This window comes from Elgaria multicarinata, chromosome 2 (genome assembly GCF_023053635.1).
Source record: "Elgaria multicarinata webbii isolate HBS135686 ecotype San Diego chromosome 2, rElgMul1.1.pri, whole genome shotgun sequence".
Taxonomy (NCBI): Eukaryota; Metazoa; Chordata; class Lepidosauria; order Squamata; family Anguidae; genus Elgaria; species Elgaria multicarinata.
This window is the reverse complement of record NC_086172.1, coordinates 101,766,702-101,791,445: the sequence shown is the minus strand read 5'-3', so window position 1 is coordinate 101,791,445 and position 24,744 is coordinate 101,766,702. Positions and strand designations below refer to the sequence as shown.

General features: G+C 36.6%; 1 protein-coding gene across 1 annotated transcript in view; it reads right to left on the bottom strand.

Moving 5' to 3' along the window:
- CSTF3 (cleavage stimulation factor subunit 3) overlaps positions 1 to 24,744 on the bottom strand; it is a 63,219-nt gene that overhangs the window by 25,798 nt on the left and 12,677 nt on the right. The window contains exons 2-3 of the mRNA XM_063117317.1: positions 23,181 to 23,282; positions 22,960 to 23,055 (exon numbers count right to left, since the gene is read on the bottom strand). Coding sequence (XP_062973387.1) covers positions 22,960 to 23,055; positions 23,181 to 23,282 — 198 coding nt within the window. The remainder of the gene's footprint in view (positions 1 to 22,959; positions 23,056 to 23,180; positions 23,283 to 24,744) is intronic.

Genomic DNA, 24,744 nt, shown 5'->3' with positions numbered 1-24,744 from the left:
CAATTCATCAATTCTACAGAATTGCTATACGATATAGTAATACAGCTTGTGTATCAATTTGAGTGACATTTGCTTCAATCTCTGGCCTTAGCTAGACCGAAGGATTATTCCAGGCAAATGGAGGGGTCGTCCCTGCCTGCTCCCAGTATCCCGTGTGTCATTTGGATGTACAGGGATGATCCCTGGATATAGGCCTGGTCTAGCCATGGCCTCTGTCTCTCTAGAAGGAAGGTGTAACCCTTATTCTAAAGGCTTGTCTTTGTATCTGTTTGAATGTTTTTGTAGATACTGATTTCTTCCCAAAACCAGTTTTTCTAGCATTGTTCATTTATGCTGCAGCTGTTTATTGAGTCCGCCAATTCTCTTTTTAGGGTAGTGTCAAACATGGGCAATATATTCCAATCAGACCCAAAAGTAAAATATCCTTTACTACAAAGAGCACCATACTAGAATTCAATATTATTTTATGAACTATAGGTAAATTAAGATGATTGAGTAATCTGAATGAAATTACTGTATGAGTGTTTTAAATTTCATAGTAGAATGTGTGCTTTTCAAAGAGCAAGTGAACAATCTTCCAAGGAATAATGATCTCTGGGAAGACCATATAAGGACTTGAGGTCAAATGGAAATAATCATCTCCAAAAGTAAGAGATAGGCTGTGTACAAAAAAAGAGAGACTGATTTGTGAATGCAGGAAGTTTATTTCTGAAGCTATAGAAAACGTAAGATTTCATCCACAATGCTGAAGATTCTAGCTATAAATAAGCTAGGAACTACCTCTCAAAGATACTAACTTTAAGACATTAGTAGGATTGGTGTTGGTTGAAATGCATAGAACTTTGAATTAAAAAAGCACTGCCCAGTACTTTTGGGGTTCTAGAACCAAATGACTGGCAAATCTCTGCAAGTAGGTGCAAAGAATCAAGACACACATCTTCTGGGCCCTGACAATATTTATCCCAAGCTATTAATACAAGGTGCTGCTTCCTGGTTCTGCTCTACCTCTTGGAAATAGATGTAAAGTATTTTGTGGTGTGCTCTAGTGGTGCAGTGTGGTCATGTACTTGGTCTCTACCCAAAAATGTAATTTCTTAACTAGGACTTGTAGCTGTTACTAAGGAATGAGCACAATAATTGACATTTCTCTACTTCAGTGTTCAAGTAACACATAGAAAATGTAACATTGTGTAAATATCTGGGCACGAAGATATCCTATATTCAATTATCAAAGATGTTTTGATAGAGGCAGAAAAGTATCTTTAAATCCAAAGATTATGTATAACTGTCAGGTGCAAAATGGCAATATATGACCATGAAAACGTCTGCTGAAATTGACAGATACTACTCCAAGAGCGTGCTCAGTTTTTTCAAGTTGAGATCCTCTTCTTATTTATATGACTGAAAATAGCCCCTCAAGCAATATTTGCCAGTTTCCACGACTCCGAAGTGCACTTGTATAATTGGAAAAGATTAAAATGGTATCTCATAGCATCTGCACTTAAGTGAATGGCAAACCTGAGTTGCAATGCCTAGCTATTAAATATGAACTCTTTAAATTGTACTTCTCTTTGCAGAACAGGTCTTATGAAGATCAACATATATTGCTGCCCAACTAGTAAGTAAGAACAGCTGGTATAGGAATAAGATAATAATCTACTCAAAAATTAGAGCTAAGAAAAGAGGGGAAGGGGAGAGGAGTAAATTTAAACTTGAAAGAAGGCTTAGAAAGCAAAATAATGAATCTGATCAATATGTAACATCTTTTCATTTTTCCTTCATCCTACAGAAATATGCTGCCAATGCCTCTTCTAGGATATAAAAATTACTCTACAGGTATTTGGTAAATTATTAAGCCAGCACAGAATGAAATGATAATGAATTACTTTGAAGGGGCAACAGAATTGCGCCCAGATTTTCATAATCAGTGAGAGTTTACAGGCATACAAACTGGGTGAGCAATCAGGGAAATTTGAATAGACAGGGCCCCTGATTACCTGTAGATTCCAATATCCAAGTGAGTGTGGCACCAATTAAACAAGACAAAATAGAGCTGAGTTATCAGACCACTGGCAAAGGATGTTGGAAAGAATAAAGGATGGGGTAGAGGAGCACAGATGTTTCCTAAGTCAAAGATTTAGAACCCATCATACAGTCAGTCACGGCATGGAAGAGTTTTCTAATTCTACACACACTCCAAATGTTTAGGAAGCCCTGGAGAACAAATTATTTCATAAGAAATTAACATTGAAATGTTACTGTGGACATTTATTCTCATATATGACTTTTGTTTCTCTACTTAAACTTTCAAGATGGAGAAAGGAATACTGCTATTACCTACCTGGCCTTGTTATCAATGCATCTCACATGTTTAGAATATGGCAGAACCCACAGACAAAAATTGTAACGTATCAGGCACCAATGTTATATATGGCAGTGATTTGATACTATGCTACAATTTGTGAAGTGACTGTGGTTGCAAGCAGTTCAAGAAATATAAATGAATGAGAAAGACTTTAATGCAGATGTGCAGCAGGAGCAGAAGAAACTCTTGTCCCCTGGCTTTCCCAGACGCAGAAGGAGGAAATCAGAGAAGATTTAAAACTCAGTGGACAGAAGGCATCAGCGTAATCCATGAGATCAGACGTAGGTGGCGAAGAAGTGGTAAATTGGAGGCAGGGAAAGAGAAGCAACAGGCAAAAGTCTATTGTAGCCCCCATGTGTGTGCTTTGGAACTTTGCCTGCCCTGCCCTTTTCTCTCCCATAGACAAAACAGGCTACTCAACCAAGGTATAAATTTTGTAGTACTTGAGGGGACAGGACAGTATTTTATTAAGATAAGCAATTTAAGTTCCTTTTAAACTATTAGCTTTCACCCTCAATAGTTTCAAAGTACATACAGTGCTAAAAAGTATTCCTCTTTTATGATGTACTAAATTCAATGGGATTTCAAACAAGCTACTCTGGAGTAAGTTTTATGGATTTTAAGGATCTGACAAAAAGTCCATGCAATAATGCATCAAAATTGATAGGTCTCATTTTTAAATTAAATCCTTTATTGAAGCTGTTTCATCAAAATATATGTCAGTCATACTACATACTGAAACAGGTCCCATTTACAGTAAAAAGTACTAGTCATACTGAATTGAAAAACACAATTTTTCTTAGAAATAAAGAAAAAAAACATTTTTTTAAAAAAGTACATTTTACAAATATGTTTACATATAAGCACTTCAGTAAAGGAAATGTTACTTTTAATATCACTAGGTGAGGGAAGCACAGACAAGTAGAACAAAGCCTAGTCTGTTAAACAGAACAAAACTAACAATACTGTGAAGACTTTTGCATTCTACTCTAAAATTTATTAATCACTGTAGTTTTTTAAAAATGGTTTACATTTGATGAATGCAAACAAAAGAGGTAGCATGTTGCAGTACATTTCATTTGGTACTTGAATCAACATTGAAGGACATGTTATTTAGGCCTAATCTACACCAAGTAGGATATAGTACTTTGAAAGCAGTATGTAACAGGTAGGGGCTTTAGAGGTAATGAAATGCACTGACAACTGTTGGGGCCCACTGACACATCCCATATACCGCTTTCATAGTACAATATCCTGCTTGGTGTAGATTAGGCCTTAGCTGCAGAGAAATAACCAGTGGGATGTGCAACAAGAAGTTGCAGAGTGGAGAGCTTCTATTCCCCAACCCGCTCAGTTTTCTGCCTCCAACCCTAGTCACTCAGCACTCTGTGGCCACCCAGTCTTCTTTGGACTGCTTTGCTACCGAAGGATTAGGGAAAAGAAATCACTGTTATTCTGTACCAGAGGTGTTGAACCTCTTTCAGCCTGAGGGAAGCTCTTGCAGGCTGCATTCCAGTGGTGGACAGTGTTAAAAAGGTGGGGGCCAAATTACCAACAAGATTTAGCTTAACACTCTTACTGCCTTAAGAGAGGTATTTCAGCATTTTAGAATAGAGGGGGAAAAACTGCATAAAAAGCTAGGAAACCACTGAATGATTGGTTGTTGGGAGAAAGGGGGTGAAGCTAGGGGAAAGGGGTGTGGTAATCTGGGAAACCCCAGAACCCAGGATTGGGATTCCAGGAGTTCTGCACCCCTGGCATATATGGCAGGTCCACCAACTGAAGGCATATGCTGGAATTGAGGTTACATTGAGGGTATATTAAATCAGAATATTAAAATCACAATTAGATATGAAATCAGAGGCAACAGAAGCTTCCATCTGCTTGGAATTTAAACAGCTTTATGTACAGAAGAGAAACTTGTATGTATCACCTGTTTCTGATTCAAAGGAATCTATGGCCATTTTAGACTCTTAGGTGACAAGATTGAATATTTTCATCACAAAACCATGCACAGACCTCTATACATCAATATATTTTTGCACTCTCATACATCAAAATACCATGCACTCCTGTACTCTATTTTTAGCTCTCTCCTCCCTTTGTTAAGAAAACCAAGTTTTTATCATATTCTTTCCCTATTTCCCATCACTTTGTGGAAGGGAGTCTGGAACCAAATATATTTAGTTCCTCAATTTTCGCTTTTATTGATGAAGAATTTTACTGGGTAGAAAATTTTGTGTAACAATTATTACAAACTATTGAACTAGAAATTGTATTAGGTTATTCCATAATACTTCAAAAATCTCAAGACAAGGGGTGCCCACTAACCCCTTTATTTATTTTGCCATAGCTACAGTGGTTAGCTACTGCTTTTGACTATAGTAATTAGAAGAGCAAGAATCCAGAGATACTGGAAGGACACCTAAAGGCAAAGGCATGGCCAGTGAGACTCTTTCCATCCATCCATATTATTATTTATTTACAATATTTATATAATGCTCCCCATTCAAAATTTTGGAGCGGTGTACAAGATAAAATACAAAAACAGAATAAAACACCTTAAAATAGATTTTTAAAAGCAAAATGGAAGGTGAACTGTGAACCATGGCTGGTCATTAAGGAAAGGCTTCCTGGAATAATGTTTTCAGGAGGCGCTGAAAGGAATACAAAGTTGGCACCTGCCAGACCTCCAGAGGCAGGGAACTCCATAGGAGGGAGGCCACCAGCTTTATCTGAACCCTTCTTACTAAAACATTTAGTAAGATTTCGAATATATGTTTATTTGAAATAAATATCTGATTGAGTAGGTTTCATACAGACTGAGAGGAGAAATTTAGGTAAGAGAAAATTTGATTTAAGTTATTTGTATTATGAAATTAATTGATTGTCAAAACTCTCTCTTCTCCCTCTACACACACACACACCAGTAATAGATAAAATTATATGGATAACTGCTTACAATTAAGATTATGATGGATGTCTCACATTAGTGTTTTCAGACAATATTGTATTATATAAAGTTGTGTAAATTTACAATGATGGCAAGAAATTAATTTCATAGGATTGGGAAGGGAAAGTATCATCTTCAGTGCGCTTCAATATACAATGAAGGTCAATATACAATGCAGGACCAACAATTTCAATAGACTTTATGGATTAACCAGAGATTTTGAAGTTAACAAATAACCCATCCCAAAGCAAGGAAAATCCCCAATGCCATCATAATTGTATTGGATTTCTTGCATCAAGAAATCTGAAGTTGAGAACATTGAATGGAAGAGGGATTTGTGGAAATAATGAAACTAACATGCCAACATATTACCCAAAAGATGAAGCTGAAGTTTTACAGATTAAAAGTGAAAGTTGAAACTTCAAATACACAACTTGAAATGGATGGGAAGACAATCAGACAAAGGAAAACATATTTTATATAGTTTTCATGAAGTTGACTGGTCCAGAACATAAAAACCCTTGGGGAAAAGGGATATAGGAACTGAAGTTTCAGAGGAAATCTGGAGTTTGGTGGGTATAAGTTGCAGTTCGCACCTTATTTAAAATATTTATATACCAACCTTCATTATGAAATCACAAGGATATGTACAGATTTCATTAAAATAATAAAACTAAACACAAGGCACAATAAAAAAATCTACCAAGCAAAGCATTAAAACCCAGCAAATTTGTGGTTAAACAGGTAGGTTTTTAACAGGCACTGGAACACCATCAAGGTTGGTGCCTGTCACACTGCAGGATGAAGGATTCTAAAGGTAGAACACAATAGAAAAGGTCATCTCCCTGGTTGCCACCAGATGTATATGTGCAAGGGAAGAAACAAGGAGGCCTTCATCTCAACAAATGAGCAAATTGGTACAGGAGAAGGCTTTCCCTCAGGAAACTCAGTCTAACGTTGTTTAGGGCCTTATATGTAAACATCCTCTTGAACCTGGCCTGCTAACGTATTGGCAGCCAGTGCAGTCCTGTGAGAAGGGTGCAACATGCTTGTGATATGCTATCCCACTCAGAAACCTAACTGCTGATATCTGCACTAAACTACAGTTTCTGACCATGTTGAAGACAAATACTTGAGTTAAAGATGAGGTCAAAAGATGACTATTTCCCATGCAGAACCATGTATAAGAGTGTGTGTGGGGGGGAGGGTGTTCTGTAAATGTAGTAATAAAATGATTAATGGACACAAACGTTCTCACTTTGATATTTGGATTAGGTAGCATGAGAAGAAAGTTAAAAGCTGAATACAAACAAGCTGACATGGCCCTGAATAATATTCTATTTTTAGAAAAATTAGCACATCCACCAAATAATGGTGAGTACATATGGAGTAGATAAGCTGCTTGTAGCTCACCTTTGTATGCCCACATTCCTTCTTGACTCCTTTCCAGGCTTGTTAGCATAGCAGTCTTTGTTCCTTTCCTTAGCATGAGATGTACTGGTTGCTAGGCATACAGATATCAGAGTGGTAGCTAGATAGCTATAAACCACATAGATTCCTAAAGCATGAGAAAGTAGATATCTTCCACCATGCAGGGCATAAGAAATCTTTCCCCTAAGTGAATTGTTTCAAGTTCCTTGAACCACTCCTAACCATACTGGCAAACATGTAGGACATTATCATACTAACGACAGGTGAATACATTTCCTATAGCTAGATGGAACAGTTATTATAATAAAGTGAAATTATGTGGTGTTAGTGAAAGATCAGGGGGAAAAGAAAGTCAATAATTGCACTAGGCCTATGCACTCACTGGGTGTTTCCAAAAATAGCTTTTTGTATTCCTGTTTCACTAGCAGAGAATATTTCAAAGCAATATTATAAGCTTTTAAATTAGGAATTTTGAGATATACTTTGAAATAGTATAGAAGACTTACATAAAATATTAATTGTATTTGATGCCACTTCTTGGCCTTTTATAGCTAAGATCATTTTAATGTTGCCATCTAAGGAATGATCTCTATGAATGTACACTAGTATTTGTATTTCAAAACATAAAGTAAAGATCTCAAATAGCTTATTCTCAATGCAGAAATGTGAGCTTAAATGGGATGTTTAAAATGTTTAATTAAAGTCAAAGAAAGAATTTTATAACTTCAGTTACTTTCTTGGTCCTCTGGATGAATTCATGTTATTATGAATAATTCCTCTAATCAGTAAAAATAACAGGCCAAGTTGACATTTATGAAATAAGCTGTACTTCATAACATTTAAATACTAAAGTTAGTATTGGAAAGCCCAGCCTAAATACCTATTCTGCACTTCATTATCAATACAGACTTCCATTTGTTGTATATACTTGATAGTGCAAGTACATTTTTTCATTTATTAGCTGTAAATTTACATTGGGAATCACGTCGAAAGTAAAAAGTCTGCAAATCAGCATATTTACATTAACATACTAGAGGTACTCAAGACATCCGAATCAACTACTTCTGAATTGCAAATTACTTATTAGTAACCCCACTGAATCTCACAGGGCTGATCCGTACATTATATTCAGTTGCTACTATGAACACAAGTGATCTACTTGTGTCGAGTAGAATATGTATGACGCAAATGTATAGAATATCACAGATCAACTTCTGTGAACATTCGATACTTGAGATAAATTTCTCTGTACACCCAAACTAATAATGTACAAGTACCCCACTCATGAGAGTACGTAGGCCATCCTAAATTTATACAATTGCAGGAAGATGCAGCAATCTGAAATTTTAAAATGGAACATTATATTTAACCAGGTAATCAGTATGGATTTTAACTTACTGTTTAAGATAGCAATTTCTCTCTATTGAGATCTCTCCTTTAATCTCATAGAACCCCCAGTGGCACCTGGTTTTATCAGCTATGAAAGTGTACTGGAGGGTGGAGTGCATGTCAATGCCAACTACCTGAAGTGTAGTTCAGTTCACACTACCTGGAGGGGAGGCAGGTAGAAAGCAGAGCAGCAAGAAGGGGGTTTCCTCTTTTTATAACAACCTTTATCTCAGTCTGCCACCACTGTTGCCAAAAGCACCGAAGAAAGAAAACATGTATACACCACTAAGAGAAGTTCCATTGTTTTGTTTACATGTACTTTAAGGTCTCTGTCTCTCTCCCCCTTACACCCTGTTCCTGAGAACATGGAGGAATCACTGGAACTTCTTCCAGAGAACAAATGACACAGAACATTTTCCCCTAAAATTGTATCAACTACTTTCTCATTATAGAAAGAAAATTAATTTAATTAACTTTATTTTTATTATACTTAAAATATATAAAATGGATGAGTCTTAAGGTTTGAAAATTTGCAAAACAGACTCCAATTTTAGTTGGAGTTAACCAAGTTGTTTTCTTCCTACAAACTCACACACATTTTTTATTAATGTTTAGGTAATAAATGAACAGCATTCACGTATAGCTTTCTTGAGGACTGGACTGCCAAATAACACATTAATAGCTGTCATATAAACATACTATGCTACTGGAGTTCCACCCTTAAATGTAGGCTGGAAATTATTTAAAACAACAATTTAAAAAAAAGCAAGTGGAGTTCTGCATAAAGGGGGTGGGGAAGAGTGCTTCCTTGTTTGTTCTACAGTGCATCATTATGGAATGCCCATCCGCTCCAGTATTCCAGAGGCACCAACTGTGGTGTTTAGGTGCCTGATAAAATCTTCCCTGAATGATTATACAGCCCAGTTAGTTTACTAATTATTGTGCTTTTGGCTTTAGTTTTAAATGGTTTTTTGTATAATTATGAATTGGAATCTCTAATTTTGTAAACTACTTAGATATATGTTTCAATATGATAAGTTTCAATATGGTAAATTGATTTATTATTGAGCCATTGAAATTTCTACCCAAATCCCACAGAAAGCTTGAGAAGGTGGCTAAAATATTTATTTTGTCTGATTACAGAATGTGGGGTATAGAACTTTTTGAGAGGAACCTAACTTGTATTAAGAGGAAATGGAGATATAAGGAGAAGAACAAAAACTACCTGGGGCACTTAAAAGAGTTTGAAACTATGCATGCATATATTATCTAAAATCTTTACCTGCAGTGATCTGACTGGAGCTTACATTTTTAAGATGGAAGGTCAGATTTTGAAAACACTCTGGGAAAAGTGTTGTCCTGAGTGTAGAAAGAATTGCATGGCCCATCTAAAGTCTGAGAAAGGTGAACAATTTTAAAGAGACATAACAGACTATTTGTACATTTCAGAAGAGATTCAAAAAGTAGCAATTGTGCACTAGCCTGAGCAAAGTAATCCACATATACAGGGATTTTGGGGAGTAGGGGGAAGACACCTTTTTCCTTTCCCATTCTCCAGAAGCCCCCCTCCCCCTTGCTATGTAGCTATAAAATGCTTAGGTTCTGGGCTAGAAGCCCTCTAGTACTATGTAGCTTAACAGGAGAGGTGGGGGAAGGTGTGTCACCTTCTCTTTAAAGTCTCCCTCCTTTGCAAGGTCTGAAGAGGACTATAAGGCATTCCAGGTAAACCGAAGTCCTTTTATAAATACATGACATTTTGTTACATGTCTCACTTGTTCCAGCCTTCCCAAACCTGATGCCTTCCAGAGGTTTCAGATTAATTTATTACATTTATATCCCACCTTTATTCCATTGTGGAACTCAAGTAGCTACATGTGGTTCTTCACTCCTAACAGGTCTAGCCAGCATGATGAATGGTTAAGAATGATGAGAGTTGTAGTCCAAAATATCTGGAGGGCTTCAGGTTGGGAAAGGCAGTACTATACTGTAAAATTTAATTTAGTATTATACTTCGCAATTGAACAAAAACTTCTTGAAGCAAAATATTAAGACAGAGGCAGGAGAAAAAAATTACAAATGACACAAAGTTTACAAATAGTTTATAAACAAAATTGCAAGACAACATTCACACTTATTTAAAAAAACCAAAACACACAGCATCCCTAGTTATTTGTTCTTCAGTCACATATCTATCATAGGGGTTTACCATCCTGCAACGTAATTTATTTGTGATTCTTCTATATCATTTAATAAAATAAAATTTCTAATGAGCAACTCAACACTGTAATAGAGCAGTCACCTTCTCAAGCAAATTAATTGCGTGGAATGTGTAGTAGAAGAATTCCATCTGATCCTCTCTGGACAGAATAATCCAACCAGCATCTGCAGTCAGGGTGCCGAGGAACAGAAGCAGGGACTAGGACTCGGAACATTTCTACTATCTTGGTCAAAGGTGTTCAATGGACACAGCTAGGCGGGAGGCATCAAATAAAACTAAGCAGGTGTGAGCTTGAAAGACTACTTACAGACAAGGTGCGAAAAAATCAAATACTACAGATGTCAGTGTGAGGATTTAGGTTTATTATGCTCCTCTCTAGGAAATGACTGGGATACAAAAGAGCTTTTGAGTCATCACTTTTTTACACTATTGATTTAAAGCTGCCGAAAGTTAAATGAAAACTGGGTAACTCTTCTCTCATCTAAGTGTGTGGATATCCTACATGTAAAAGGTAGCAATGCAAGAGGTGAAATTAGAGATACAAATAACCAGTAAAGGCTCATTCTTTAAGTAGGCAGATATTTCACTGATAGTATTATGTCAGACATGCTTAGTCCAGGGGAGTTGGTTTCGTATGCTCAAATAGCTAGAAAAGCATTTATTGCATATAGAGTATGTAGCCCAATGTCAGGTTTTTTCTTGTTCCTTAACATTTGAGTTTTATTGTCTTCGCATATACAGTTATCCTAGCATCAGAGTGACTAGAGACACATGTGGGTGTTCATTTGAGCTAACATTTGTTTGTGGAACAACTACAATGTCAGTTCGGTGAATCTATAGCATAACTAACATATGGTAAAGGAAGATATTTGTATCAGGGCAACATTGGGATCCGTTTCAGGCTTATAATGCTGAAAGGTGTGGATACAAAATAATAAGTTTTGTTTTAAAAAGGTCTGTTTATTTTGTATTTTTGTGAATGAAAAGAGTTCCGTCATATAACACTATGCACATTTCTTTCAATTTAATAAGGCATAGGTAAGCATTTATAATTTCTCCATTAGAAAAAGAAGCCCTCAAATATCTCTCTCACACACACATACCACACTCTCTCTCTCTCTCTTAGGGTGTAGGAAACTAGGGAGACAATTCATTATGCTGACTAGTATTTTAGTATAAAGCCTAAACACTGTGTAAATAAATGGACATTGGTGAACAACAGAAGAAACAAAGCAACCCAAAGAAATGTTTATCACTAAAAGGTACATTAAAACTAACTGCCCACAGTCAAAAATTTAGTAATATTTCTAAGATTCTGGGCAACACGAGGAAATTATTCAGTGTATTACCAGAGCAGTCTGAGAAGATGGGCTGCCTGACTGCAACTTTTGGCTGCACAAGATTAAAAATTATGGTCCTTCCATAGGATAACCAAATTTTAGCTCCAAACATGAAATGCACAGTTCAAGAATTGCCTTGCTGGATCTAATGAAGGATTCATCTCACCCAGCATTTTGTTTTCAATATTGGCTAAATAAATGCTTCTGGAAGCTCACAACGAGCATGAGAATGATGGGACATTTCATTTGTCCCCTCCTTTCTGACCCAGGGGGAAAATAGAAGCTTATTGGTACAAAACTACAATGCACCCATTGAAGATTAAACTATAAAGTAATCTGGAGAATTAATAAAAATATTATAAGAGTATTCAGGATTTAACAACAGACATAACTTGTATTTAACTTGCATTGCCTAAAGAGATTTACTGCTTTTGCGTTTAACTATTTGCACAAAAGTTAAAAGCAAAAATACAATGTTTCTTTCAAGCTAAAATGTTATCATGGCAGCCTCCCGTGGCTTTTAAAATAAGCAGCAGTGTAGCTATTGTAGCCTTTTATAGGTAGGACTCTTTACTTACATAGCACGCTCATTTAAGTCTTGAATTAGAATTATGTATTTTTTCTAAATTTCGGGGATGCTCCAAAGCCTCAGGAGCAGGTAATGGCAATCATTTGGAGATAAGTCCTGCCCACCCAAAGAAGCTCATTGCTGGTTGCAGCCCAATGTAACAACTGTTTTAGTTAGCAAAGTATTTTTTTTTTGAGGTTGTGGCCATTGCCTAGCAGCTCACAACCAAGCTTTCCCGTTTGTCTGACACCAGGTATGATTTCATCAATAGGACTTGAAATGTGTGGATGATCATTGTTGAAATCTCAATGCCAGTCCAGTCTTAATTCAGTCAAGTATGAATTCCAGAGGTCAAGATGTAGCGTTCCATAATTCCTTGCCTTTCCCCATGAGCAGCTTGAAGCAAAATGTGAATATATGGAATTTAAATTAGTACAGTTGGCAGTATGTGTTACCTATCCAGATCTTTGACTTTTAAATACAGTACAGTACAAAACTTTTGGCATTTTCTCACATTCTGAAGCCAAAAAATTTGTGACCCCAAATGATCTAGGTAAATTTAACTTTCCTAATATAATATATTCTCTAGGACTTTGTTTGCCTAGGATTGTGTAGTCAATACTGCAACTTCTGGAAATAAACTTTTACAAGCCTTGCAGACTGTAAGGAGACATAAGATTTGTTCACACAGCTCAACAGCCCACTATGGGTTAAATAATGTGTACGCTTTATTTTTAACATGCAACTGCCTTTTGGGGGTTGTCGTATTGTGAGAACTTGGAGGATGTGGGTTATTCGAGGGGTTAACACTTTGTCTATTTTATAGTTATTGTTATCGATTGTTTAGGCCCTACATTCTTGAATGATTTTAGGGGGAAATCTGTTAAAATCTTTTACAAAAAGGGAAAAACCACACATTTATGTAAGCACATCATGGTGCTATAAGAAAAAAAGAACAAAAGATGTATTTTTGACAATGTGCAGCCATTTTATTTTCTATGCTAGAATGCTTCATCGTCAAACCCCAAGAAAACACTACCTTATATACAAGGTTATCTGAATTGCTTATTATATTATTTCATAAGACATATGGGAAAACCTAGTTTTTTAGTGTACTTTTTAATAGGTAATAAAAGTTCTTTATTCCATGACGTCTACTATTACACTTATTCCTCAATAAATGGGCCAAAAATCGCAGACAAAATTACATCTAATTTTGATGCAAAGCCACAACATACATAGAACAAATTATCTTTATTAAGAAGTAGGGAATAAAAGGTAAGGACAATTTTGAAAAGGTGAAGATTTTAGGAAAAACACGCTTCAAGGTCCAGTATAAACAATTGTTTTATATTGTGAACCCACACACATTTTGGTAAATTATTACAGAACTGTAGCAGTAATACCAATTTAAGTTCAGAGAAATTTTAACAGTGGGAAGATATTTTATATTAAAGCACTCCAAACACATTATCACATACCTGTCTATCTATATCTACTATACTTTTCTCAGTATATTCATATCAAAATAGAAGAAAATATTTAATATAACCCAGAAATCCTACATTTTCTCTAGCACCTCCCTTTCATTTGAGACACAGCGTACTTGCTTATGCTGAAATGCAACTAATCCTAAATATTAGTTAGGTAGCAATGCTCTCAACTATAATGGAAATTCATGTTATACTAGTTTGAAGAATATCGCTGTTTTCAAAATCAGTATTAAGTTTCTTGAGCTTGAGAACAAATGTTTCAACTAATTTTTTAGACATATGACAGCACACCTGAAACTTTATCAAATCTGGAAGAAAAATGGAAAAATGCTATTTAATATTCTACTTCAATCAAACTGAAAGAAATTCTAGGGGAAAACAGAATGTATTGCTGCAGTCAGTTTCATAATGCCATGTATGAGAGAGAGAGAAGCTCATCTATGTTTTCAGAAAATTACAAAAACCTTTTTCTTGTGGCTGGTATTTGGCAGGAGTGGGGGGGAAATGCCTGGAATTTAAATATAAACATTGTGTTGGATCCAAGATCTGCCTTCCATAGATAGAAGGGCTCTGCTCATGTAAGGCCTCCTCCCCACAGCTGACTGCATTCAACAGGGGCCCATTGTGTAGCATTTTCAGAGGGCTGAAGGGAAGCAGTGGACAGGGAAGTCATATCTTTGGCTGTCCAATTGCATGCACCTAAATCTGGATTCAAGCCATTGATCTGACTTGAGGTGTTGCTTGATAATCCAAGATGGCATGCCTATTTTTGCTGTTCTAAGGTTTTGCTCTTTGCCTTTTGTGGAGTTATTATTGGGGTTATTATTCTCCTCCCCCTGTATCCCCAACATCTGCTTTGGATTGTACCCCAACACTCTGAAGCAGATTGTGGAGGTGTGCAGAAAGCTGCAGTAAGGATGGAAAATCTATTTCACCAACAGTGTCTGTTCCAGTGGTGGATGGGTGCAGTTGCATTTCTCCCACTGCTGGATATTTTGTAAGCCATAGTGTCTTTAGAGCTATGATGGTCAAATAAAAATTCCCTCATAGTGATCTATTATTATAAAGAACAAGTATACCATAATGGAACACTGAAGTATTTTTAAAAAAAATACAATATTGAGCTGACACTTTAAGATGCAAATGTCAAAAAGTCTAACTGTACAGACAATTCCTGTTTACATAGAAGCAAATCCCAGGTCAGTTGTAACGGGAAACCAATGTGTCCTGCTATGTGAATAAGCCAATGCTCTTCCACTTTCCCTTCTTTCATGGCTGCACGATCAGAATCTTCCACTTTCAATTTTAAATGCTTTAACTGCAGTTGGCTTGAAGATCTAAACTTAGTTTATACTTCATGAGAAGAAGCCAAGATAAAATAATAGTCTGATTTTTCCGATCTTCTCCCCATAGCCATGGAAGAGAAAGGAGGGGAAACTGTGGAAGGAAGAGGCTCACTGCAGCTTATTCACAAAGCGGGAAACCAATTTACTTCCTAGGGAGTATGCTTACAATTGTAACTGTAGCCACTTATATGTCTATTCTGGAAAATTAAATCAAAGGAATATATTTTGTAATTTAATGTTATTGTCCCTTTTGAAGTTACATTCCCAGAATTGAATTTGATAGCATATCACAGTCCTTTTCCCACAAGAATGTGAAATATTAAATTAAGCCTCACAACAACCCTGTGAGGTAGGTAATAATATGGGAAGCTATTCAATTAAACTTAACAAAAGTGACAGTGCATATCTGAAGACATAGGAAGAGAACATTCAGATCAAGTCATCAATGTGCCATTGACGATACACAAGATTCTCAGTATGTTCCATTAGGTGTAGTGTTGTGCTAATTGTACAATGTGGGAGCAATAATTTATTTTTTCAGCATTCACTTAGGTTTTAGTTAGAATTTGTAAGTGAAATTGTGTAATCATACCTGAACAACCATTTTTCTTATAACAATGCCTCTGTGCAATGTAGAAGTAGTTAACATAATCTTTGCATACAAATGTTGTATTAAAAGCAAAAACAAATAAGCCTAATAGCCTGGCATCTTTGAAATTTTACTGCTAAGCTGTATTTCCACATTCTCTACTGCTCTGGTACACCAAAAAAAAGTATAGTAAGAAAAATTATTCTTTTGTTTTAAAGTTGATTTGTGAAGATAATCTTTTGGATTAGATTATGTATATGGCAATCTGTCTATGGTTGATTAATCTGTAGTTGTACAAATATTCCAAAATGACAGAAAAACACAACAAACAGAACTACAAAACGTTACTTAATAATCTATAGACTGTTTTGTTAATTGTAATAAAATTATAGTTTCTCAGACTTTATCAAATGGGCTCAGATTACTCTAACTTCCAGTCAAGTCCCAACCCAATGTTAGCCACATATCTGGCAGGTGTCATACAGCCTAATGCTACATATAAGGAGATGTAGATTGAAGATTATTCAAGGATCTTTGAGGTTTTTATAAAATTTATGTTCATAGAAATACATCAAGGAAGAAAGACAGAGTTGGTTATCTTTGGTATCCCTCAGCCAAGTATGAGGTTCAACAAGGCTTCATTTTACTTCAGAAGCCCCAAGATGTGAAGACCAAAGAAAAAAAGGAAATTAAATAAAAATGTGTGGTGAAAAAAAGAGATGTGAAATCATTAACCCCTCCAGAAGCAGCAGCAGTACAAGGGATAGCTCTCAGTCATGACTTAAAATGGCAAAACCAAGAAGATCTGGCAAACTGATTTTTAGCCTGAGCCATACTCACCTCAGAAAACTTCTGGGTTACTAATAGCATCCATTCTTCCCAACTCTAAGGACCTATACCTGTTGCCCATTGGTCACAAGGGATAGACACTGAGGGAGATGATTTCTGGCACAGTTCACAAAGAGGTTTGATGGCATATGCATTCCCCACTCCCCACGCAGCAGCCTGAACGCTCATCAGCTAACCAACACATTATATACTTAGCTCTGTGTAGGTGCAGAACCAGGCAAGTGAACACAAAGAAATCACAAAGGAAGAGGAAAAGGGGAGATCAATAATAATGCACCAAAAATTAATAAATCTCCTTCTTGAACTACATACATATCAAGATTTATTTATTTATTGCATTTTTATACTGCCTAATAGCCGAAGCTCTCTGGGTGGTGCACAAAAATGCTTTGGAAATAGTACAAATAAAGAAACCAAAAAAAACTGAAGTAGAGATTATTTTCTGGATGAAGAGGCTAAATGAAGAACTAAATATGACATATATAATCTATGGGTGCATTACAAAAATTATGGTTTATAAGGAATATATTGAGTAGGCAACACAACTGTACCCAGAAAAACTTTTCTAGGAGGTAATCTGAAGACCAAGGATGGGGCATGGTGAAAGAGAAGGGATCTTCCCTAGCCTAGTCCAGCCCCACATCCTCTTCTGACCTAACAATGCTTAGCAAAAGCAGTGGCTGACCTGGATGGGTATCAGATACCTCCCCCACCCCCAACCCTGTTTGTCCCATGATAATAGCTACAAGAGCTATGGGCCCTGTCTACTACTACACCCCGATCATTTTGGCAAGAACTTCCCATGTTATGCAAGAACTCGCTTACGGCAATTACTTTGGATCTGATGTTTAACTACCAGTTTTTAATTGTGCAGAGATTGAGAGAGGGCCACACAAGATCCATGCACTCACCCACTCAAAACATCCTCACAAAGTAGCCTCTCATCACTCACAAGTCTTTCAACTCATACAGATACGAAACTTGTTTGATGCACATAGGCAGAATTCCATAAAGCAGAAGGCACAAATGGAGAAAAGGGAATGCCATCTAACTTTCCTGCCAAGAAGCAATGCAGTATAAAAAGGGTTTTGTCCTTAAATATAATAATCCACTAAATAATCACTCAGAGCAAAAGGTGACTATAATTATCACTCTTTGCCACTGCCAACAGCAGCTTCTTTATTGAAATTAGTTACTTGGGGGAGGGGGAAGCAGTTCCTTAGCCACTGAGTATGTTCACAAGATGTCTCATGAAATAAAATGCCTCCTAATACCAGGCTCTTTTCTCTGGGAATCCTTGTGACCTATTCCTGACCATGTCTTCAACATGACTGCTGTGCCCCATAGTGACATGACTGCGACAAGATCGAGTGGGGGGGGGGGAATCCAAATTAATCCAATGGGAATTATCTAGCTTGAAGATATATCACTCATAACTTTAGAATTAAACCACCAGCATGTTTTAAAGCATTTTTTAAAAAATAAAATACATCACTGGCACGAGGAATTCTCTGAAATAAGATGGGAACTATGGAATGAAACAAAGGCACCAGATATCTCCTAGAATACTGTATTATCACTATTTTTAAACTGTTCAAAAGATTGACAAGCAGAAGAAACAAACCCTTACCCATTTTTTGTTTAATGAGAGCTTTAAAAAGAAGACCAAAATCTAGCCCTTATAATTACAGAGATATAGGGGAAAGATACAGGCAGTATTCTACTCATTGTATTAGTTCAGAACAATTGATGCAATGGAACTGTGATGACCAACAAAGATGCTATGATGTTCTGCTTCTTTCCTCTCTACTGAATAGATTGACCACTACACAACAATTATGGTGGCACCTTCCTCTCTCACTTGTTACAAAAGTTTTGCTCCAACTGGCAAAGGATGTGCTTTCATGAGTGACAGGGTAAACATAAATTCTTCTGGCTTCAGAACTAGCTGGAGGGCCCTTGGCATTTACTTGTTAATTAATACAATTAAATTTGTTATAAAGAAATCCTCAAACAGATTACTTTTATTTAGGTTAATTCTACTTTCTGTTGGCTTAATGACATCCTCAGTATACGTTAAGCTGGTTATAAGTATACCATACTTGTCCATAAAGCATTAAATGGAATGAAAATGAGAACCATCTGCATGAACTGGAAGTACAGCACACTTATATTTGTAGTTTAGTAATATTTTCAAGGACTACAGACATGCTCTGCAATCTTAGTAACAGTCTGGAGAGAGGCGAGCAATCTCGGCCTGCTCCAGCTGGACTCCACTCCCTTCTACCCACATCACAAAGGACTATCTACCACCAACTGCCATGTGGGGACTATTCCAGGAGGGAGACAGAAGTAGGCGAAGAAGACCTCAGAGCCAGCCCCTGATGGACTCTTCCACCCATCACATGGCCATCTACCATCAATAGCTCTATTAGAATGATTCCAGGAGAGAGAGAGGAAAGCAGACGAGGATAACGCCAGATACCTCCTGTTCCAGCTGGATTCTCCCTTTCCCCAGAGCCATCTTCCACCAACCGCCCTGTGGGAAGGATCCTGAGGATTTTTTAAAAATGTTAATATTGTTGATTGTGATTTTATTATTTGTATGTTACCAACAAGCTGCCTTGATAGGATTTGTATCCTGAAAGATGGCATACAAATAATTGTAATAAGTAAACGAAATTTTTAAGAAGTGATGTTCAGAAATCTTTTACAAAGCCGTTCAACCATATGCCTATAAATATCCTATCTTATTTAATATTGCATCCAAGAAACAAATATGAAAGCCGGAACTTTCAGGTACCTCTTGAATTTTTTTTTTTATTATTAAAAAAGCCAAGTTAAAAATATGTGTCCTAACTTTCTCCCTGAAAGCAAAAAGAGTGGGGACTAGTTGCAATTCCACAGGGAGTGCATTATAGTTTGGAAGCAACACAGGAGAAAACCCTTTCCCGCATCCCCAACAAGCAGACTCTGCAAGTGAAGGTTCTTCAAAATGGCCAAAATGATCAGGTTCATACCAAGTTAGGCAGTCCCTTAGATGGCTGCTTAGTGCTTTAAAGATTAAAACTTACACCTTGAATTGAGCGTGGAAAACAACTGGCAACCAGTGCAGATCTTTCAATATTGAGGGGATGTGATGATGTAGGTTAGCAGCCTAGCTGCCACATTTTGCACCAATTGAAGCTTCCAGATGCTCTTTAAGGGCAGCCACATGTAAAGTGCATGGCAATAGTCTAACTGTGATGTAATCAAGGCATGGATAATTCTTGCCAGATCAGACTGACTCAGGAATGGTCGCATCTGGTAGACACAGATGTACTTGTGCAAATACACTCCATGCCATTTCTACCACCTGAAGATTCATGGAGGGGTAGGATCCAGGGTACTCCCAACTTACTAAACTGGAATTTCATAAAGAGCGCAATTCCATCCAGAATAGATTGAATCCCAATCCCCAAGACAGCCATTCTACTGACCAATATTTCCTCTGTCTTTTCTGGATTTAATCTCAGCTTGTTTGACCTCATCAAGCCCATTATCGAAGTTAGGGTGTCAACTGCTTCCTTGGAGTCAGTAACAAAAAGCAACAGAGTGGAATATCATCAGCCTACTGATGGCCTCTCACTCTGAAGCTCTGGTTAACGTCTCCCAGCAGTTTCATGTAGATGTTAAGTAACACAGAAAACAGAACAGAACCTCATGGGACACCATAGATGTAAACTGTAAGCCTTATACTAAATACGACTAATAGGTCAAATTTGATTAAAGTAACTGCATAAAAAAATCACTTGTGTGCAGAATTTTGGAGCTGATATAATAAATAAAGGCCTTTCCCAGAGATAAAGTCTTCATAAGATTACAGTTTAAAAATATGAAAAGCAATTATTCCAACACTAAATTATACTAACTATAATCAAAATTACCTTAGTCTGTTTCAAATCATCTTTTAAAATACATTTTAATGCATTAACTAGTCTATATGTAACATAATCATAGTTCAGAATTCCCAAGGAGGCAATGACCATAAAGTAGACTAGCAATCACTGGCCAAGTTAACAGATCTGAGCAAAGAAGTTGTCAGATCTGTTAACGTGCTTGATAACATAGTCACATATGAGTGAGTGGTCAGCACAGTGTTTTAGTGGGTTGGTCAATGTTTTTGTATTCATGGATATGGCTGCTAAAAGATTACCATAGACTAAATTCTAATGCAGGCCTGCATTAAAGGGTCAAGAAAACTACTTGGTGACATGCAAAAGAAGAATTGTAAAGACAAACATCCACCATGTAAAGAAAACCCTGAACTACTCATGAATACTATTTTCAAACATAAAGCACAAGTGCACTTTCTAGTGAAGTTCCCACTTAGAAGAAAGGGACATACCCATGATTATTCCTCGGTAGACCTTAACTCTCAAACGTGCCCACAGCTTGGTTGGGATCAAAAGAGACTTGGGTGTGTGTCTACGCAAAGAGTTTCCAAGCAAGTATGGACAGGAATATTTCCCCCCACAGTTGCAGCCCTTCCAAGTCTCATGGGTGCTGCTTTGCAGCAGCCTCTAACCCTCTGAAGGGGGATTTTGAGGACCACAGGAGACTGTAGTTAGGAGGGTGCTAAAAAGCCCCAGAGCATAGGAAGACCACAACACACAACACTTTGGATCCTGTGCATTGTCCAAATACCACATTAAGAAGAATGTACCAGAGTTATATCCCTTCCACAGCCTATTATCTATAGCTATCCCTCAACTAGGATTGCCAAAATTGGGGGCGGGAAGGGAATGTAACCAGCCCTCCTCTTATGCCTTAACTGCAATCTGACAAGTAAATATTTTCCTATCAAGCAGATCAAAATTATGGGAAAAAACACAAAGATTCCTGTACACTTTTGCTCTCACTTTTAAGTCTTCCAGTTTATAATCTGTGGACACTGTCACTAGAAATGGCAATTTTGCCTACGTAGATCATGTAGACAAATGTATTACTGCAATCAAGTTTGAAGTTTATTGTACAGGAGTCATGTTAAGAACCCTAAAATAAAGTAAACAGCTCTTCAAGCCCCTGAAGAACTGAGAATGCTCAGCTGTCCTAAACCTGTGATAAAGCATACCTACCTCATGAAAAAAGAAAAAATATGGGATGGTATCCACTGTCTGATTTATGAACAGAACAAACTTCCATTCACAGAACAAGGGTTGCACTCACAGAAGTTACTTCTGTTCACAGAATAAAAGTGCTAGATATCACCAGGAGGGTGAAGCCCCAAGGAACAAAAAGCTCTCTTAAAAGTTGATACAATAATGTGCACATAGCCTATTGTATTGATCAGAAAGGGAGTGGCAAGTTATCACACTGCCTCCTGAGATGAACAGCACACACTGTTGGCAATGCTGGGGGAATACATCCTTAGGAAGTCTTGAGAACTTGGATATTGTAGTTTGTGCATAACGCACCTTCTACAATAATTTCAAGCCCAACTTTAATACATAGCTTGTAACACTTTAGCAATATTTTGATTGTTACACACTTAACATTTAATCATTTATATCTGTAAATTTTACAATACTCTATGATTAGTCTTTTTGATGTTCTGTGTCTAGTTGCCTCAGATTTTTTTTTACTAATATTATGTCACATAAACCACATAATGTGGAACATCTTCAAAACGATTGTACTTACCCATTTAAAGATATTTAATGTTATAAATACTATAAATGAGATATTATCTATAATTAAAAACAACTGTTTATATATGTAACACTGCTTGCCAGTGAAAGAAAGATAGATAGGTAGATACTTGAAAAGGATAAGAGTTATTTTCTGAGACCATTGCATGCTTTTAAGACTTTCAGGCTGAAACTTTTTACATAACAGGATAAAAAGCTTATTCATTTTGGATATGAAATATTTTGTTGTTAGGCATGTACTTATAGATTTGACTTGGTTCATTCACATTTAACTTTTCATACATTTTCAGTGAAATAAAATAACCAACATTTCGAACCCCCAACCCAAGCAAACATTTCAGAAATTCAAACCAGCCTAGGAAATAAAAAAATATTAGAGCCCAACAAGTCACAAAACCATTTGTTAAACTTATATGAACAAAAAAGGAGCTCTAAATAAATGACACAGGAGGCAATAAATTGACACGACAAGTAAATAAAAGGCTAAAGCACTCCAATACCATTGAAACGGTTTTAATGTTGTTGCAAGTCCATAATGCAACAATCACCAGATCATAGAGACCCAAATATTAGAATCCATTTTAATTACCCCCATTCAGCTATTTTACAGAATTAAGAAATTTTCAATTCCTCCTTTACCTGAGCTTGTGTATGTACCTAAGAAATTATGTTTCAATGCCAACTTAAATTCTTATTATATATTTAAGAAATAATATGAAAATATTAACCTCAGCTTCAATGTACAGTTTCCAGAATCTGCCAGAACTTGGGAACTGGGCAACAAGGCGTTCATAGGTCTTCCGTGCTTTGTCTATAGGTTGATTCTAAAAATTGAAAACCAATAAATATTTACAATATTTATGATGTAAAAATGTATCGACATTTACTTGAGAACCAATCACTGTGAGTGGACCCATTGATAAGGAAATGTAATCCTATGTCACTAAACCTGTGCCTCTCGAATGAGAATGCTCCAAGCGTCAAGGTCATATGGATTCTCTTCTAGTTTCTTTTCAGCTTTCTTTACTTTTTCTGGGACATATTCAGCGGCCTAGAAAACACAAAGCAGAGGGTTAAGAGTCTACAAATAGTTTAATAAATCCAGTGCCATCTGCCATATATTCACATATGCAAAGCTATAAGTCAACAGATTGCAGTTCTAACCCCCTGCCCCACCAGGGGTACTTTGAGGAGTGTGCCCAAGAGTTACACATGAAATACACCAAAAGTTTGCCACAGGGTACCATTTATGTTTAATACCATTATAAAACTTAGTTCTGTTGTCAATCTACTGCAACATACCCAACAGCTAGAAAATTCAACTAACTTTAAAATATTAGAGTAAGCTAGAATTGCAAGAAAATCACTACTGGCCATTAGTACTAAGGGTTTGACTTTGGATCATAGAACATTCACAAAGCTCCATCTTATTCCCCTGACCCAAAAGATATACAACACTATTGATTTTAAATTGATTTTAACAAATTTCAATAATTTGAGGGACACTTTTCTTCAGTAGCTTATGGTCTACAAGCTTAACATATAATGCAAACTCAGGAAAAAAGACAGAAGGCAGAATCAAACATGTTGCAATTTAAGAGAAAGATCTGTGACTCTGTGAGATATGAGTGTGGTTGATCTGACTGGAAATGGCTAAATCCAACATTGCATGAATGGAGATCTGTTATAATCTCAAAATAAGCTATTGTATCAATAAGTTTACCCATCACCACTGGATACAAGTGCTTTCCTTAGAACAAATCTCCTCAGTAAATCCCCAAAATTGTAATTTCAGAGACTGAGCTAGCCTAAGGGACTAGATGTTCCCAATTCTATAACACCAGGATCCTAATAAGATATGCCAGAAATTTAAGCATGAGACACATAACACATTCTTGTTAACACAATTACCATTTTTACTGCTTAAATATGATTAATTCTTTAGAGAATTTTTTTAAAATTAAAAGTAATACAACACTTCTGACAACACACCTAGACAAGAGGGAATTATTTGATAGGCCTAGACACGTTTATTTATTTTATTTTATTTATTTATTTATTTATTTCTTACATTTTTATACCGCCCAATAGCCGAAGCTCTCTGGGCAGTTCACAAAAATTAAAACCATAATAAAACAACCAACAGGTTTCAGAAATTGAGAGTTTTATACTTAAATTGGGGCTTGACTATTAGTTATCTGGTGCAACAGCCTAGGGTTTACACTTTAGCTGGACTATGCATTACCACTAAAAGATCCCAAAGAACTTTCAAGTAATCTAAAATACAGACAACTGTAAAGCAGTAGAACACACTGGTTCACTTCAGACAACACATTAGTCAACGCAGTGTGAAAACTCCACTTAACAGATGACTTTTTAGGGGGTACTCCCCACACAACATGTTCTAACTCCACTGTTGTGTGACTGTGGGCTACCGTGGAGTTGAGTAAAATCCATCAAAATGTTTGATTGACAGTTCCTCCACCCTTTGTCCTCCCTCAGTCCTCCCTATG